General features: G+C 41.7%; 1 protein-coding gene across 2 annotated transcripts; it reads right to left on the bottom strand.

Annotated features, from left to right (window-relative positions):
- Window positions 1–84: 84 nt before the first annotated feature.
- Window positions 85–19,387, bottom strand: mfn1b (mitofusin 1b). Of its 2 annotated transcripts, none has more exons than XM_078285859.1 (18): window positions 19,357–19,387; window positions 18,541–18,698; window positions 18,289–18,424; window positions 17,086–17,248; window positions 15,133–15,257; window positions 13,803–13,911; window positions 11,735–11,842; window positions 11,294–11,447; window positions 10,276–10,343; window positions 8,259–8,380; window positions 7,760–7,886; window positions 6,983–7,087; window positions 6,136–6,238; window positions 4,160–4,386; window positions 3,472–3,654; window positions 2,578–2,774; window positions 1,935–2,069; window positions 85–1,023 (listed from the first exon to the last, which is right to left on the bottom strand). In XM_078285859.1, exons 2-18 carry the CDS (start codon window positions 18,686–18,688, stop codon window positions 954–956), a joined length of 2,280 nt encoding a protein of 759 aa, XP_078141985.1. In that variant the 5' UTR covers window positions 18,689–18,698; window positions 19,357–19,387; the 3' UTR covers window positions 85–953. The 2 variants fall into 2 exon arrangements, with proteins under 2 accessions (XP_078141985.1, XP_071777946.2); XM_071921845.2 differs by having other exon boundaries at window positions 19,247–19,379.
- Window positions 19,388–19,828: the final 441 nt, after the last annotated feature.

Here is a 19,828-nt window from a genome sequence, read left to right as displayed (position 1 = left end):
CCTTCCGAAATGGACATACAGCATTTTGGAAGGGAAACCTTTCAAATATACACACAAAAACAGTCTGTTCTACATAGTAGCATATTTAATACAATCTGGGAATTCAGGAGGTATTTCAACTCACATTCAAGAAAAAAAAGAAAAAAAAAGAAGACAATTTTACAAAGTGGAGATTGCCGAAATTCTCATAACAGGTCGGATCTAACTGGTATAAATGACAGAGGACATTATAAAATACATGGTATTATCAAAATATTTATCTATACAGTATGGGTTGTTCCACAGTTGGACATGAACCTAGTTTAAACTAAAGACAGGCCTTCCCTTCTACTTAAATGTTTTTTTTCTCTCTCAGTGAATTAAACTAGTTCCTGATAATTCACAAGCAAATCTATTGTTTTTTTAAACTTTCATTATTAAATATATGTATTTTTTGACACTAACTTAACAGATCATGTGCCCGAACGGTTTTCCATACTCTAACACATACACACCGACTTCATTTGCTTCTCAAAAGTTAGTCGAAAAGGCATCTTCACAGTTAGAAGCACATTAGTGTCAAAGTATAGCACCTGATCACTAGCCTTCATGCCGACTCAGACTTTAACGGCGCCGCTTTACGGAACGTCGTCGCACGCCACCGATCCAGGTTTCTGTTTGTATTACAGGCAGTTTTGCTCTAGAGTTTGTTCGCTGCAGTCCCTTGGTTTGAGTGCGGGGGGTCACACTTGACAGACATCTGGTTGAGAGGTGGAGAGGAGGAGGAGGAGGAGGAGTTTTTGGAGGAAAATACTGCAGTGGCGGCGGAGGCTTCTCTCTTCTCTGTCCACGTTAAAACAGTGGCGAAGAAGATGAGGGAAGTTTTGGGTGGGTGAGGAAGACCAGGTGCAGAGAGGCTCAACAGGAGCCGAGAGGAGGAGGAGGAGGAGAGAGGAAGAGGAGCAGCCTGTGGATCACTGCTGAGGCTGGAGGTACTGGTTTGTGAACGCCTCCAACTGTTTCTCCAGATCTGTGGCTTTATGTCTGAAGAGGAAAGGAAAACACGTTACACTCACCAGGCTGAAGTAAACTCTCGAGTCTCGAGTAAAAACCTAATCGCCTGGTGATATTATAATAATGTAATAACATCTAGTATTTCCAATCCTCCTTCAACATCTAAGTTTGCATCATCCGAGCTTACATTGACATCATATCCTCGTTTTACACCATGATCCTGACGGGACAGCGGTAGGCCTCCATCCTTAAGCACATGGTCCATAGAACTGTCCGATTTCATCTAAACTACATGTACGGTAATGATGTTTGTTTAACATCCATTTCAGTTATCTTTAAACTTTTTTTTTGTTTTCAAGATTTCCACACATTTAAAAATTCCATAATTTTCCCAGACTGAAATTGAATTGAAAGACTTGTTTGTTAGACTCTTGTTCAGTACAGTTCATTCTGACGTAGACGGGAAATTAGTGTCAACTAGTCCATATTACTCTAGAACTGAAAACTATCTTTCACAACAACAAATATCTCATGTGAATTGACAGTGGATAAAAACTACATCAATTGTGTAGTCATACATATATCATGACAGAAGAGCAATATTTTTCCATACTTTTCCAAACTTTTCTGTGCAGTTCACAAACTTTTCAGGACCTGGAAATGCTAAAATTCCTCATCCGTACTTTTTCAGACTTTCTACACCTGCCTAGGAACCTTGTGTTTTCCCAGCACTGCCCTGCTTCACATTCCTATAGTTACACACATTCACACTTAAGAGCTGCCCAGTAGGCTACAACCAGTCCTCTACTATTCATTCACTTTCCCCTGACTAGATTTTCTGAGATGGTCCAGGGGATTCAAACTCGCAGCTTCTGGTCTTTCACACACTTCTCTACCCTTCAGGTTCCCACTGCCTCAGTGATAAAAGGAGCTGGACTGACCGTAGGGTCTTGGAGCGGCTGTGGACGGTCTCCAGCTGCTGTATCTTGGCTGTCAGCTGGCTGATTTCTGCCTCCAGCTCCTTCTGAGTCTGGTCCACCTGCTGACAGAGCCGAGCAAAGGTCGTCGCCATCTCCCTGGCAACACAGAGGGCACAGCGCCGCACCGCTTATTTATTTAGCCCCGCTACAGACGGGAAGGCTGGGTGGGGCACAGGGGCGGCTGAGGCAGTGACGTGTGTGTGTTTGTTTGTGTGTGTGTGTGTGTGTGTGTGTGTGTGTGGACCTGACACGGCAGGTGTAAATTACACGGTGTAAATTAGGGAGGTTATGAAGAGTCAGGCTTTTGACCACTCTATTTCATATATATATGTAATGAGAGGAATACAAACTATTCTAAACATTTTGATGACATACATGCGAGGTTCTACATGCATCATCCAGTGACAAAGTTAATTATTTAAGCTGCAATTGACATGGTGATGAAAAGTTGCTATAATCTCCATATATATTAACACACATTGAATTAAACATTACAGAAGTCAAAATGACCATCTACTTTGTCACTGTCACATACAGTCTGAATACATGATGAGAAAAGTTTGTTCCACTCTCACACAGCACAGTAAGTGGTATCGGGACTTACTGTTGGACCTGGTGGCTACAGTTGGCGCTGGTGAAGCTGACGATGAGCTGCAGCTTCTCGGTGGCGTAATCCACAAACTGGCGCTTCAGAGTGCGCTCCTTGGCCTTCGTGGTCCAGGTGAGTCTCTCGTACAGGTACAGCAGGCCGTAGAGCGAGGCCGACAGGGCGATCAGCCTCCAGCCCACCGTCCGCCACACCTGGGGAAAACCACAGATAGAAGCCGGGCTATAAGACTCAGGGTTCGTCTATTTCCCCTCCCGCTATGGATCCATGTAGAGACAGGCTTCAGGAAGGTTCAAGCTGTTTTCATACCAAGGATGCTTGTAAATGCTAAAACTGCATACACACTGGCAGCAAACACAACAGGAGTTTGAACTGTAATCAATGAGATTCTGATTGTCTTTAGAATCAAATGTTTGTATTTTCACACCTGATATTCACATTGCACTGGTACAAAATAGCTTTATCCACACATTATTAGTATCAAAAGTTGTTTGCTTTGTTGAAGTTGGCTGAATTCAATGCAGTAGGCTAGCTGGTCAGCAGGGTAAAATAGCTTCATCATGATAAACATTATTTAGGAGTGTCTTGAAATTCCAATGGGTGGGGAATTTTTGTTCCAAACAGAGTACAAGCCGGAAAATGAGTTTTGAAAGCCAGACATTTCAGCACATAGCGAAGGAATAACTGAGTCACTGGTATTGATCAACAACCCTATCAAACCTCTATAGACTTTTAGTAATTCTGAGCTATGAGGCAGTAAAAATCTCACTTACTGCACCTTTAAAACCCACAGAGGTTCATTTTTAGAGACTATGTTTAAGCTGATACCTACAACACATCCCAGATGTTGGCATGCAACAAGCCTCTGCACAGGTCTGGAAGGTAACTCACCACTCCTCCGACAACGAGAACGCTCATGGAGGTGCGGGACGTGATGGATGCCACGTTGGTTGCCATGGCCACCATCATGTCCTCCTGAGTCATAACAGCTGTCTCCTGGTTGGGCAGGGCTACAGTGGAGGAGGGGGGTCCCGACGAGGGCGTACGGGCCACGGGCAGCGCGGGCCGGGAGATCTGGACGACGACACACAGGAGAAGTGTGAGATCTCTACAGGGTTCCTACACATTTTTCCATACTCTCCAGATCTCACTTTCTAGATTTGAAGAGTTTTGTTTGGATTTGATGTGATGTAAGTTGACAGTGGCTGTGTAATATGACATAACTAGGCCACATCACTCCATAGGCAATAAATATCACAATTTGTGAAATGACAGTGGCTTTCCAACAACATAAAACATGTAGTTACGTGTATAACAGGTTTGGACAGTTTTTTCGCCTCATTTTTTATAGATTTTTACATACAACAAAATACCATCTAAAATTCTGAATTTTCGCTGGTGCTGATATCTTGATAGAGGAATATTTGATTAACAATCTGATCCTGATTACAACTGACTAGTCACACATAACTAATCACAATCAACCTAGCTGGTAAAGTATTGAAAATAGCTGTTAAAGTCATGAATTCTTATCCTGTTTAGGGGCCTGCATCCCACTGTGGCTCTTTCCAAACCGTACCTGGAAGTTTTGGTCCACCAGTTTGAGGGCTCTCTGTGCGTTGACGGGACCCAGGAAGCGGTGGACCAAGGACGACCAGCCCAATGAGAACTGGAACTCAATGTTCTCCTGGAAGTCGCTGCAGAGCGTGGCGCAGTTCAGGTCGTAACTCAGGTCAAACTTCCTGCTGGGCACCAGCATGTGGATCTGGCTCTGGACAGCAGGGGGAAGCAGAGGGAGCATGCTCTCTGGGAGAGAAAGAGGAAACATGGAGTGTGAGGATTATAGTTACAGCAAAGAGAATAGAGAGGGAACAAATCAACAACGACTATGAGTCATGGGAACATTAGTTTGCTTAATGCACATGTCTAAGTTCATGATATCTTAACTCCTAATGATGCATATTTATGGACGTCATGTTTTATTCTGATAGCTGACTTGACAGAAGAATCGATCACAGCAACACAGTGACGTGTAGTCATGAATATTTATGTGAATAACAGCAGCCTGAGGGGACTCGCTATAATACTGTATAGACTGAACAGATGCAGCTTTGGTCTCTACCTAGCTTCCTCATGTGGGCAATCTTGGGAAGTAGTTGAGAATGTAGGAATGGAGGATTTACCTGAAAACCTGAAAACTACATATCTCAAATCAAACATGAAGAGCAGACACAACAGCATTTACAGCTGGATTGGTCACCGTAACGTTCACTTTTATCCAAAAGTCAAGCAAATCTAGCCAGGAAGGGGTCTGTATTAAATTTGATTTGAACGAGCCATTTCCTGCTCCTCTTATCCTCTCCTTGAAATCACACCACTATTTCATAACAGCGCCCGGGGGCCTGTTCATAGGAGGACGCATTAACACCTCACCCAACATCACTGTCATTGAGCACAGCTTGCATGCGTGCCTGACATAATGACGCATGAGTAGCATGATGTGGCGTGGGGTGATGCCATTAAGCGAGGTGAGTAAATATAGCCGGGCGCTGGGTGTCGCAAACCATAGCCCGAGTGCCCAAAAGGTTTTGCCTATCTTTAGCACCTCCCTCTGAATGAGAATGTGAGTGAAAACACAATGGTGGACTGAACAAATCTGGGCTGGGTTCATTTTCTATGGAAAACATTATTATTTCCTTTTATTATTATCTTTTATTATAATATCATCAAGTGCATGAAGGAAAAGTTTGGAGGAGAGAACAATTTTAAATAACCAATCATTAACACAGATCTTGATTATACTCCTTTTCTATAAGAGTTATGACATTATGGTTATGAGTTTCGGATTTTCTTTTTTTTTCCTTTGTTTTTGATGTATGTGGGGGCGATACTGGTGCCGAGTATTCTTCTTTTTGTATTGGAAACATTGTATGTACATATTGGAAGTAAACACTGTAGATATGTGAATGTAGGTCATGGGTTTGTGACAAAACAGTCATTTCCTGGTCATGTGACCTAGAGATTATATATGGCACCTGTTATATGGCATCGGTGCTTTTTAAAAAATTGTAACATGTGTATGCTATGCATTAGCCAATAAATAATAAAGGTTTTTTACTTTTTGTATGGGAAGAGTGGCTTGGACACATTTTTTTCTACCAAACATGAGCCATCTCTCCATCATTTTTTTTACAATTCATTTTTATGGGATTTCTGCTTTATTAGACAGTATAAAGTGGAGAATGAAAAGGAAGATGAAACAAAACAATTCTTCTTGGATTTGAACCAGGATTAGGTGCTATGAACCTTACGCTCTGAGCCACTGAGTGTACAAAATATTAGGAATGACTGCTGACCAGGTGAAAGCTATAATCCCTTATTGATGGCATCTATTAAATTCACTTTGATCATGAAAGGAAGATGTAGTTGAAGGGGAGGAGACAAGTACAAGAAGGATTTTTAAGCCTTGAGACAACTGAGACATGGATTGTGCAACCCAATATTAGGAAGGGAGACTTGTCATTTTGTACACTCTGTGTGTTTGCGTCATGTTACCCATCATGTCTTTCTGAGAAGACTGGACAGAGGCATCGATGGCGTTGGAGCAGCGGAAGGCCAGGTTCTTGCCCATGCCCTCCTCCACATGGGACAGCAGCTCCTGTCAAAGGTCAAGAGCAGCGACAGCATTAATGTCACTCCTGGGTTTTTTGACAGTATCAGCTCAAATTAATGAGCCATTAGTGAACCATACTGTGAGTAACCATCATCAACGCATATAAATGAATTGCCATTACTAAGTTTTGAGTTGAATCATTCTGACTGGCAGCAACATCGCTGTATATATTGTTAATATTGTAAATAATATAAGCTGTGCATGAGTATAGTGACATTGATTTGCTAATTATTGAGTTTGGGGATTTTCACTGTTGAGGGACTTCTTTCTTGGAGCGCTACACCCAACAATTAGGTGATCAGGGTGCTGGCGCAACCATCGGGAGCAATTTGGGGTTCAGTATCTTGCCCAAGGACACTTCGACATGCGGACTGGAGGAGCCGGGGATCGAACCACCGACCTTCTGATTAGTGGACGACCCGCTCTACCTCCTGAGCCACAGCCGCCCCACAGCCTTGCATCTCGTCCACTTTCAGTCATCTGTATTGCATACTGGTCCAACAGTAAACAAACACTAATGTATACACAAGACAATACCGATCAACCCCCCTAGCTTTGAACACCACATCAAATCACTGTGACTGAAAGCACCAACACTGACCGTTTGTTTGCCCTGCCAAAACTCATACCACGGTTTTCTCTTGGTGCTGCTATTATCATAAAGTGAAACTAAAGTGAAAGTTGTACAAGAGAGGCAGAAACAGGTTTTGAAGTTGTCCTTCTACTTACGGACTTGTAGATCTTGAGGACATGAGGTGAGGGGTGGAAGTCGGCGTGGAACTCGTCGATGATCACGTTGAGACGGCAGATCTCCTCTCCCATGGCGCTGGACACCTGGATGAAACACAACCACAGTTAACAGTCAGCTAAAGAGCAGCACCCCTGGAGCTGGTACGTCAGGATTCAGCGTCTTGCTCGTCTCAGGTCCTCTGGTTGAAAGATCGTCTCTCTCCTCACTATGACACCCTGCTGCCCCAATATTTGGCTTTTACCCATAGCTTCACCTGCAGAAGGTATGTGAGCTTCCAATTGTGGTCACTGTGGTCTAGGGCTTGAGTTGGTGTGCTAAAATGACACCAAATCTGGTCAACTTTGGCGGTGAGACTGGATGCGAGGTCCCCTGATTTGAAAATGGGGCCCGTAGAAAAACTCCTAATCAAACCAAAATAACCCAATAAGGTCTGATAATTATTTTAAGGTGAGCATCTACCTCCAGTTTCTTTTAAAAAGTTCCAAAACCACTAAAATCCATGCAGTTTGTCTAGACACAGCTGTCATCATGCTTGGTTTATGTCCCGGCAAGGAATACATTTTTTGCTCTCTGTCAAAGCTGTAAACTCCAACGTGATAGGACAACTTTTGTACGTTTTATATTTTGCGGTCACAGGTAATCTCAGTATTTACTCCCCTAACAAAAACACCACACAGCCCCAGTTTCTGAGGTATTTTCATGGACACTTTGACAGGACACACAGCAGCTGTTCCACCAGTTGTCGACTGCGTTACCTTGGCCTCCACCTCCTCACTGATGGCCTTGATCTTCTTCTTGATGTCGTCGATCAGCAAGTTGAGCTGGCTCTTGACAAACGCCAGCCGGTCCATCTGATACTCCCTGTCCTCGAGCGCCGCCACTCTGCAGCCCCGCCCCACCAACAGGAAATTATGTCACAAACCCAAAAGAGTGACTACACAGTTTAACAGCCTTTTCAAAAGAATGGGGTACAGGTATAGGAAATGCAAAGATACTGGAATGTAGCGTATGTGATTTTGAGAGTTACCGTATCCACTACTAATTCTATCACCCATTTTCCCATTAATTCAATACAGTATGATTCAAAGATTGTGCCACTAAGACATTTAGAAAATAGCAGAGTTTCTTGGAAGCTTCATACTACACGAAGAGACAGTACCAGTGCTATGAGACATCCAAGAAAATCCATCCGAAACAACCCGCTCCCACTAAAAGAGCAGGAGAAAAAACAAATGAACGGAACAGGATACCCACCTCTTCTCCGCTGCCTCGATGTTGATGGCGTCCATGATGCCCTGGACTGTTTCAGTGATCTGCTTGGCCCTGATAGTGTGCTGCTCAAACTTTGTTTTCACTGCTGACTGCGAGATACACTCCTGCGAGGCCATAACACACAAGTTACTGTGACGATTATAGGGGCTGCTGCAGCGAGAGTGCAATACACACACGCTGCCAGGGACAAAGAGTGGACAAGATAGACACCTGCTGCTGCAACGTATAGAGAGAAAATGGAAACACGAGGGTGAAAATGACAGCAGCAGTGTGTGTATCTTGCATCCCACAGCCCCACGTTTGTTGTAATGTCACAGTAATGTGTTGGTGAGGCAACAGCAAAATCATACAAACATATAAAGTAAATACAACCAATACAACACATAAAAAGGAAATGAGACTATTTGTAATGTGCATGATATGACTAGGTATGTTGTGCTGTTTTGGGGCACATAATGTAATGGGGTACATATGCATGGGGTAAATACATAATGTTATTTGATATTCATATGGACTAGGCATAATCGTTTGACAGTACTATTATGTAGAGCTTTGTGATTTAATACATTGTCCCGTAAAGAATTACTGGATTCAGGAGAACAATTCTCAACCCTCATATGCCTTTTGCAGGGTAAAAAAATCTTAAGTACATAAAATCCTTGCTGCTTAGCTCTCATTTCTTTACCGAGCACTTCTCTATCACACATGAACTCTCTGACTTTTGCAATCCTTATTACACGTTGCCTGTCATGTTGATAATCTAGAAATAAGCCTATTTAACTGCTGAATTCATTGAGAGGCACTCCAGATAAAAGTGTCAGCTGAGGATCTAAAATGTAAATAATTGTTTAGCAAATTTCCAATAGTTCACTGTCATTGTGCTTTGAGTTTGAGGTTATAGTGTATTTGATCACTTTACTTGGGTTTTATATTTTCTTCCCAGTATGGACAAAAATAATGTTATTTAATCCACCCCAGTTGAAAACAAAACAGCTCAACAAGATGCAACAAACGCAGGCAAAGAAACTCAACAATCAAAATGAAAGTGGAACTGAAAGAAACGGATGTCCTCGCCTAAGTAAATCTAGACTTCAGCAATGAAGACGCAGGTTGATGGAAAATGCACAGTGATTGGTCTAGGGGGCTCTGTGGGGGGTCAGACTGTAGCTGGGTGTTTATTGGAGAGATACACCCGGTCCGGCATGGTGTGAAGTCGGGGCAACCCACAGTGTGGGGTCACAGAGAGAGTAGTTAACTGGTCATGTCTGCTGTTATAGTTAGGAAAAGGACTTTGGTTGCTTCTCTAATTCAACTTCTTTCAACATTCAATAGCCACAAGTACACATTCCCACACACACGCGCGCACACACACACACACACACACACACACACACACACACACACACACACACACACACACACACACACACACACACACACACACACACACACTGCCTTCATAATATCACCAGCCAACTGAATTTCTTACCTGTAGTTTTTGTAACAGAAAGAATTGATTAAGCACAGGTTGGATGCCTTAGTAGAATTGACAGATTACCAGGCATAACCAAAATTGATCACCAATTTACCATGGTGTTAACCTCCAGGTCTGAACGCCAGAAATAACATGCTCACATGCAGGTCGTTTCTCACTAGCAGTAGCCAGAGAACGTCAAAAGATTTGCCTAGCTCTTTATCATGCACCAACCTCAGTGTTTATCTGCCCGGCCACGTCATCTGAGCAGCCTGCTGTGTTTGAGTTGATTTGAATATACACTGATTTCACCTCAGCTTTGGTCCCGGGAGTGTACTTGTTGAGCTATCTTTCAAGTGAATGCGAACATACCATTTTATAATTAAATTTATGCCGTGAAATCTTGAAACTTTTGTTCATATTCAGTCCCTCTGGATTCAGACAGGACGTAGATTTTGCTTTGTGAATTGTGAGTAATTTAAGGAAGACATGCAAAGACACTGACACACACACACACACACACACCTCAAACCTCCTCTCAAAGCTCTGGAACTCTTTCAGTCTCTCCTGGAAGCCCTCAGCCAGCGCACCACCTGTTGGATAGATTGGTCACATTAAATATAAAAATGACACCTAACATTACACAAATACACTTCACAGGTACACATATTTCCTATACCAAGCTATGTACTGAAAAACATAGGAAACATAGCCCCAATACTGTGGATTATTCAATCTCCACCTACAAGAAACCTGCCGGAGAAAAAAGAAAGATGAGATCCATGGGCACAATCCAGGAGAGGATGCCAAGCTAAAAACAGAGCTCATAAGACAAGCTTCCTGAGTTCATTAAAAGGTCAAAGACAGCCAGCTGATTACACAAGTGGCTCACTGGTCCCATGTGAGTGTCGGTGGCCGTAGCCGCAGCTGATAACATACCTCAGTCTGATATAGTTTTATAGCTTGGCTAGGGTCAAGTAGGTGTTATTTGGAGGAGTGCTGCACAGTGGGAACAATCACAGTAACAATTAGATTACTTTCATTATCCTGAAAACAAGAAATTAGGGTATGTCAATTAGGGTACGACGACCGATATGGGTTTTTGAAGGCTGACACTGATATTTTTAGACTAAAGTTGCCAATAGCTGACATTCAATATCGTTGACCATTGTTATGCCAAAACAATACAAGTATGATGTGTTTTTCATTGAGTTTTATTCTGACCAGGGTGGAAACGCCTCTGAAACAGCATTTAGACCCGTCCAAACTCCTTGATAAAAGCCATTCTGATGCTGTTCTAGTAAACACTGAGTGGCCATCGGGTACCTGACACACACACACACACACACACACACACACAGGTGGAGGGATACAAGTATATATACACACGTACAGTCTGTCAACTGAACTTACTATTCACTACTCACTAAAATTCGATTCGACTTTTCCTCTAAATTAACATAAACACATAACACACACACATTGTTTCCTCATTCTCTCCCTTCAACACAAATACAGCCTTAGCTACAGTGTGAAGGCTCACCGGTTTCGGGCATGCCCTGCGCACGCTGCATACGGGAGTTGAGCACCTCTTTAGCGGAGACGAAGAAGATGCGGTTGGGCGCCTGATCGCGGTCCACCACCTTCAGCTCCTCTACCAGGAAGTTGACACATCGGTCTGTGTGCTGCTTCCTCACCTGGAGGAAGAGGAGACAGATTTTGTTGTTGAAACATTACTTAAATGTTTCCGCAATAATGGAACTCCTATTGTAAAAGAAATCGAATTGGCACCAAAACATAAACAAGAAGTGAAGTCAATTAAATTCTACACATGTAGAGATAATATCTTAGCTATTGGACAATATTTTAGCCATTCTGAAATGAAAACTTTGTAAATAATACAGTAGCATATTGTGCTCTTGAAACTATACTTGACTTCATTCTTAGAGACCTAATGAATGCAAGAGATAGACGGTGGACTCACATCATCCATGTACTCTGGCTCGTTTGCCGAGGCGTCCCAGCGGTTGTTGAGGATGAAGATGTTGGGCTTCGACAGACGTTCGTTCACTTTGTGGAAGAAGTGCTTTTCCTAAATGGCAGTAAAGGTGAAGAGAGAAGGGTAAGAGTTATCAGTGATGTTTAAAGGTTGTTGAAATCAGTGAAAAAATATTGCTCTTTTTATCAATATTGCTTTTTCTCTGAGATCAAAGAACACATTAACAATCTACTGTCTTCTACTTTCCAGGAAATTGCCTGATGAAGATCTATGTTGGGTCAAATCATTGTATGTTAGTTTTGGCTCCAATAAGTAGAGAAATGGCACCTAATTTACTGTTGATTCACATTCGACCCAAGGACCTAGGCTGGATTTATGAACGTGTCTGCTTTGTCCAGGAACATGGACATTCATTTCTAAATGTTTTTGTTGTAATGTGGGGGTTATGACATGATAAAAAATGGATAGGGTTTGCACACAGAGGCAGAATTCAAGCTCTCACCGGCACATGAAGCCTTTTCTGTTACTTCAGTACCTTTTCATTACCTACACATGCCTGGATAACATCAAACCCTGGGTTCATTTCCACTGAGCAGCAATGTGGGAAATGTGTCCTTTCCCTTTAAGAGCTGAGGCCGGGATAAGGACTTTGATCGACTTTGTGTCCAGCTTCACATAGCATGAATGCCTGAGCAGACAGAAACAAGAGCGGCGCCTGTGTGTTGCTGTTTCAAAACGGAGTCAGCCACATTCCCTGCTCTGTAATAAGCTCAGGATAGGAAGCGTCCACACTGGCCCCTTCATTATAATTTGGTACATAATTCAAAACTTGCCTCCGTCAAGGGTAAAGATGCATGATTATGGCTAAAATGATAATCCTAAAATGAAATTAAATGTGTCAGTATTGGAATATTCTACGATTATCAAATGTGGAAACTAAAAATGCAATATACAATTAAATCTGATTATGCAACCCTGGACAACCCGTTTTCTTATGCAACAGGTATAAAGAGGAAAATACCTTTGAAATCATAATCATGTCTTTTGAATATGAATACCACTAGGTTTCACCTTGTGCAGGTCCTTTTGATACAGTATATTCAATTTCTTCTCTCGAAAAGAAGGTCTGTTGATCAATAGTAAGAAAAATTGTATAAAAAAATCTCCCAAATAAAGCAGATGCTTTTAATCAGTGTGCTCGGCCTCCTAGCCACGCACTGTAATCACACCAATCTCTGACTGCCAGCTTTGATTGGACAGATCTGATGATGCCAAGATGGGATTGGCCAGTCGCCAAGTAAGACAGTGCAACAGTTTACGCCTGATTTACAAGATCAAGCCAGGGGATCTGGAGAGAATCCCTTCGCTCTGGAGGCACGTGCAACTAGTACCGATGATTGGATAGAAGGGTCAGTGTCACACTCACTACGGTTATGTAGAGCAGCCTGTTTTGGCTTCTGACCCTTTAAAACGAAGCAATTCGCAACCCCCCATCACAGGTGCACCTTGGTGGTGAACAGTTCAGCCAAAGAATGATTTTCCCTTTTGAGGTGGTTTCATTTCATTTAGTATCAGAGGAAGCACAGACTGAAAACTATTCAGTATTTCATGAGAAAAAAGCAAAAAAAGAGCAAAAAACTTCCCGATATCCTGACCCCCAGGTTGAGAACCACTGATGTAGAGGTGGCTAGTGAACTGCCTATCCAGCACTTCTAAAAGGTAGTGAAACCTTTGCAACAGCTTTTTATGTGATAAAACGCTGAACTTTGAGTGGAAATGGCTGGGTTACTTTAGTCAGGTTGAGGCATTTGCATGACACCATTTCATATGTTGGAAGATTAAATTAGTCCAATTCAAATATTATTCAGCTGTGTGTCATCCAAGACACTCTGACGATGTAAATTGGGTTTGAACTAAGGTACTGCCATATTATCAGCACTGTTAATGTAATCCATGATGCAGGATGACCATAATGACCACACCTACATACCGAGGTAAAATTTCTAGAGAAGATTCACCAGATGTGGGCTTTAAAATTGTATAGAGGCATTACCGTGTTCATTAGCGTGGATTCGGAGTTGGCCACCAGTACAAAGACATCAGCATCCAGGCAAAACTTATCGATCCAGCTGTCCAGTTGTGTCGTGACGTCTGTCCCGGGGCTAAGGAGTGGAAGAGAGATCAAGAGCAACATGAAGTGAGTTTGAACCTCTGAAGCCCTGCTGAGGAGAGAATCTTGAGGGGGGGAAAATCCTTCTTAAAGCAGTTAAAAGTTTCACCGTTTCACCAGCAAACAAGGGTTTTAGAGTAAAATAGGACCTATGGTGGCTGGTGGCGATCTCCAACATCGGTTACAATGCTCATCAGAGCTTCAGGCAATCCAGACATTTACAGTATACAAAGCTACTAAGGTGGCTAAACAGTGTAATGTATTGGGCCTGTGGATTCTATAGCCAAGTTTAGTAAACACGATCTAGATACTGAGAAGTCAAGCCACACCGCAGTGTTTAGGAAATATGCATACACACTATGTGAATGGTGTTCTATTTTTACACTTCCACGTCACAATAAGTTCTTACAGTCCATAGTAGGGATGCAGTGATGCCAATATCAATCTGATACTAGGCTTAAATAGAATATCTGTGTTGGAGAATTACTGTAATACTAAGATCAAATACCAAGGCACATGGGAAAAATGGCAGAAATCAAAGCAACTTAATTTTCTGCTTTTTTCCCCTCTTGATCTTCATTTTTAAACATTCTGTAAATATGTTACTTCCATCTGTAAATCTGATCTGATAATTTGAATAGCTAACAATGCACATCTGCTCTGTAAATATAATAATGTAGAGAGAGCCACTGTAGAGAGCTGTAAAATTGTAAATCTGTAAACGGCAAGACTCTGTTAACCTGTAAATCTGTCAATATTCAACAGTGAGAACTCTTTCAAGCCAACAGGAAGTTTGTATTGGCATGATGACAACACTAAAGTTTTATCTAAACTATGTTGTTGTATCTTATATATATCCTTTTATTTGCTGCTGAAATTACCCAGTTTCCCCATCAGGGACCATAAAAGTTTCAATTTATGCGGTAAAAAGTTATTTTGGTCAGTGTTCAATATTATGTATGTTACATCTGACTATTAACGAGGCTATTTCAGTCTATAGCTAAAAAATATTGAACATTATAACATGAACATTACAACATGTAAAATGCCAATGTGTCTACAAACATCTACATAAAATGTGTATGCATATGTCCACTGGGATTAAACTATTATTTTGCATTTTTCTGGACTGTTTTGTGCAATTCCCAAATTTTTTAAGACCTAGAAATTATCAAATAGGCATTCCCATATTTTTCCAAGTTTTCCCGGTTACCTGTCTACGAGCACCAGGTCGTCTCGGAGCAGAGCACACTTGGTCTTTGGCCAGAAGACACGGACCAGGCAGCCGGCGTCCAGACTCTCATCCATGTGGAGCGCGTGAGCCAGCTGGTTCACCGTCTACAGAAGGGTTGATTAAACAGCTGTTAGTGTAATAACTTATAATAAAACCAGTCTGCAGCTAATAGTGTAACAATCTTGTTAACATAATACATTTTCCATGTAATAAAGGTTGGCTACCGTAAACGTAATGACTTCCTGTTAATGTAATAATTATTACATTATTGGGTTTTATTATATTAAATCCCAATTCTTTTTTCAAATTTTTGTTTTCCCTTTTTCAGATGTAACATTGTAGTTAATTACCAAATTTGTGAATGGTGAATAGTTGATGAACAGAGTGAACAGTTGTAAATAGAATTTTGACATATAATTACATTATCAGTTTGGCCATTTCATTTTTGAAAACATTGGCATTGACTTACATGGAATGTAATCAAATTCAATATTGTAATAATTATTACATTAACAGGAAAAACATTGTTAGGTAACTTTCATGACATAATGGTAAATGTATTACGTTATTAGGATTATTACACTATCAAATGCAAATTGTATTTATGTTAATGGTTTATTACATCAATAGGAAGTTATTGCATTAAAAGTTGTAACACTTTTGTCCTGACACTCCTGACTGTTCCATGTAAAAACATTGGACTGATTAATGTGGCAAATTGTTAAGACAATGTAAAGCACAGATGAGCATAGCCACAAGGTTTGGATTAAATTGCTCCCATCTGTGGAAAACTCTTATTATTCCATGTCAACTCCAGCCAGTTCAGCAGGTTAAAGTGAGGAAAGAGCGGAGAACCCCACACCAGGCACTTCAGACACCTGACACCACAGTAAACATCCTGCATTACTGTGTCAGTTCAAACATGGCTTGAGGCTCAGCTGATATTCGCTCAGTTTACACACACCAGCCACCGGCAAAATGCTGTTCAATTTTGGCAGCGGCTATTAGTTTTTCCTACTCTACCAGGCAGCCTGGCAAGTAACTAAACATCATTCATCATTCACTTTTGTATCCTTATCATAGCTGGCAGGAAAATTAAAGAAAGTGGCAGGTGAATTCTGGGATTTACTGTGGCCCATAAACAAAGTTAATTTCCTGCCCTGGTCTTGTTCAATTCAAAACACACATGCACACACACACACTCCTGTTATCTCATAATGATGGGCTTTTATCATTTTTAAATTGTACTGTTTATGTCCTTGCCGTTGCTCTAAAGCACTTTGTAAACTTGTAAAAGGCGTTTTATGAATAAAACTGATTGACACATGGATGGCTTATCTGGCCTTTTAATGCCACCTCTAGTATCAGACAACAGGACTGAGCATCTGAAGTATGAGCCTGGCTCTGTTATCAGGCTGAGGAGGAGGGAACTTAATCAGCTTGTATCCTCAGTCGGGTGACCTGTTTGAGTACACTTCCACAACTATAGCTAATATCTTCAAGCCCGCCAATTATGCTTCTGCCCTTTTGACCGCCATAAAAACACAAACTCCATGCTTAACAGATTCAACAAGAGCTGAGACCAGTCAATCAACGGAGAGAAATGTCAGAAGGGGAAACATCACCCATCAGATTTCTGAACAGAACAATGTAAATGGGTGACAATCATTTAATGGCAACAGATGGTCCAATTAGTGGACATGGCACACAGCCAGTAGGGTTCTGGTGTGTCTGTGTGTGTGTGTGTGTGTGTGTGTAAAACCTATAACCCCTATCGCTCCAGTAGAGGTGCTCAGTTGCCAATACTAGAGGACAAGTTGTCCTAAGCAGCTTCCAGATGTCACTATGTGTAAATGTATGAATGGGAGGCAGGCCGCTGTTTAAAAAGAGCCCAAGTGCTGAGCAAAAAGGTTATATAAAAAAAAAAAAAACCTTGATGCTCTTCTCCTCATCAGAACCCTCTGTCTTGAGGAAGGCCTTGTCTTCATCGGTGCCCTCCACACTCAGGAAGCAGTTGGTGGTGTGGCCAATGCCGCTGGGCAGCACCCGGTCCCTCAGCATGGCATTGATCACCGTGCTTTTCCCATTACTCGTCCTAGGGGCAAACAACAGAGTCAATAACTATATACATGCAGCCAATGATTTGCTCGTTACAAATGAAATCTAACAACTCAACCAGCCTAGGGTGACATAACTAGCTACAAATCAAATTGGATCTTCTGATTTTCTCACACACATACAATCAAACAACTACCCCCTCCTCCAAGCAGGATCAACGCACCGCCATAACTGCCACAACTAACCCAAAAGTAACGAGAAGTAAAGAGGTGGCCGGCTAAACTACACATGGAAATGAATGTAGCATCAGAACAGACAGATGCTGATCATTTAACACGGTTCTGTTGGGGTGCAGGACTGACGGAAAAGGAGTTGGACAAAATTAAACGTTTCCATCCGAAAACCTACAAAAACAGACAATGATGGCTTTTGGTATCTGGGCAGAAAGAGAAATTAACCCTGATCCTACAGTGTGATTACTAATCAGCCAGATTGAGTAGATAATCGGGTCACAGCTGCACCAGGGAAATGTATTCCTCGTAAGAAGCTCCAATTTATCACAGAGTCAGATGCATCTGCTGCTTGTGAACTGGATTCACAGGCTTTCGTTTATATCAATGGAGAGGAAGAGCAGCAAGAAGCGCAGAAAGTCCAGAGCTAGGTTATCTACTTTGTAGCCCATTTAAAGGCAGAGTTTAAAACTCATTAATGCAGAATGGGTTTTAAATGATAAAAGATGGGTAAGATGACTAAACAATGGGCTGTCAAGGACACTACTGAAAATTTTAAACTGAAAAAATTAAACCAAAAGCAAAATAGTTTCTTAACGTGTCATCATCCATCTGTCATGCTAATAATTTGTAATAATCATTCATTTACACAGCCAGAACAGCATCACCTCAATTATATTACACTCTGTTCATCAACTGTTCACCAATACTCTTATAAGGGAGACAGTTAATATATTGATTATTTCAACTCTACTGACTCTCTCGCATCAAACATCAAACACATGTTTAAACAATAGTCATACACATAGAGCATGAAAGGTGGATAAACCGGAATGGATGGCTTTACCTGCCAAAAAAGGCCACCTTCATGTGCCTGCGTGCCAGCACTTCTTTAATGACAGCCAGTTTGTCAGCATATGACTGGATCTTGATCTTTTGGTCTTGACTTGCGATGTTCTCCAGAGCTTTATTCTCACAGGTTTCTGTCCGACACACACACAATCAAACAAGATTAGGGAAAACACACTTACCTCCTTACACATCCAGATGTAAAGAGCCGACTGACAAACAATAAAGAAAATCAAACAAAGCCTCTCACCTTCTACAAACCCTGAGCTTTCTTCCACATACTCCAGTAGCTGTTCAAATACATCACTGATCTTCTTCTTGGCCACAACAAAATGCTTCAGAGGAGAGAAATCCCCCCTAGCTGAATCCATCCGTCTGAGTGGAGGGGCTGAAGCCATGGTTTCCAATCTGGAAGCAGAGAAACCACACAGATAGAGAGTTATGACTAGCACCAAGCCACCATCATAATATCATATTGTTTAGCACAAGCTGGACGATTTATGTTTACCATAAGATTACAGTTAAACAACTTCTCCAGTACAGTTTTTAAAGACGCTGTATATTCTAACTATGGCAGGATAGCTAGCTGGCTGGCAAGTAAAGTAACAGTTAGCTCACCTAACATTAGGTCATCTAGCCAGTAAAGACATTAACTTGAAGTGAAACTAGCCGTTTAATTAACTTGTAACTTAGCTAACGTCCGCAAGAGTTACAATGTGTAACTCTTGCCGCATTAGCTAACTGATACCTTTGTTATCACATAACCTATGTTGTCTAGTTAGATGCACATGCATAACATTTCTTTGCTATGCTTCAGTTAGCTAAGATTCATAATCGGGTGTTTTATAACGAATGGGCGCATGTTGACTTCTCGTGCTGCCAAGCTAGCTCCGCTAAGCTATAGGCAATGCGATAGCAAGCTAACATTAGCTAACCTAGTAGTATTATTTCCTTACCACAGTCCAAAGACAGTCAATGCACTCTTTTCATAACACAAACAAAACCGTTCAGCAGCAGCGACAATATCCAATATCCCTGCAGTAAGGCCGGTTGAAAGGTTACTTACTGACAACCTGGCTAACCTTCTATTGGTTATCCTTCCAGTTGCACTAGTCAAGTCAGACAAAATAGCAGTACTTCCGGTAAAGGAGTTCAAAGTAAAAGCCTTATTGCCAAACACATTGAAGCGTTTTCATGTGGTTAGGTTGAAACTAGATATTCGTTAGGTCCTTGCTTACTTAAGTTGCGCATGTCTGAAATGCCTGTAGAAATCTTTATAGGCCAGCCATTTCATTTTCACAGCATACATCGGTTTTACTAAAGGCCTTAGCTTTCCCGTCACAAATTTTGTGTTTTTATTGTCAAAGCAAAATTACTTAATTTCCGGTCTTGTCCTGGTTAACTGTAGCTGGCTTTACGCGGCATCCAGCTGCAGTGAGGACAGGGGGCGGGGTCAAGTGACGAAAAGGTTGGCGGGCAGCAGCCAATCAATAAGCAAAGAATGCATCCAACCCCTCGGGTCCCCCTGACGAGGTAAA

This window comes from Centroberyx gerrardi, chromosome 9, assembly GCF_048128805.1.
Source record: "Centroberyx gerrardi isolate f3 chromosome 9, fCenGer3.hap1.cur.20231027, whole genome shotgun sequence".
Lineage (NCBI taxonomy): Eukaryota > Metazoa > Chordata > Actinopteri > Beryciformes > Berycidae > Centroberyx > Centroberyx gerrardi.
Note: the sequence above shows the minus strand (reverse complement) of the source record. Positions and strands in the feature narration are given on the sequence as shown.

Bases quoted from the DNA above. Each gene is read 5' to 3' on its own strand.
- mfn1b (XM_078285859.1), bottom strand. From the start codon at position 18,688: ATGGCTTCAGCCCCTCCACTCAGACGGATGGATTCAGCTAGGGGGGAT. The intron at 17,249-18,288 runs GTAAAGCCATCC...GTTTGCCCCTAG, and splicing joins AAGGTGGCCTTTTTTGGCAG to GACGAGTAATGGGAAAAGCA. The intron at 8,381-10,275 runs GTGTGTGTGTGT...ATGGCCTCGCAG, and splicing joins GCTTTGAGAGGAGGTTTGAG to GAGTGTATCTCGCAGTCAGC.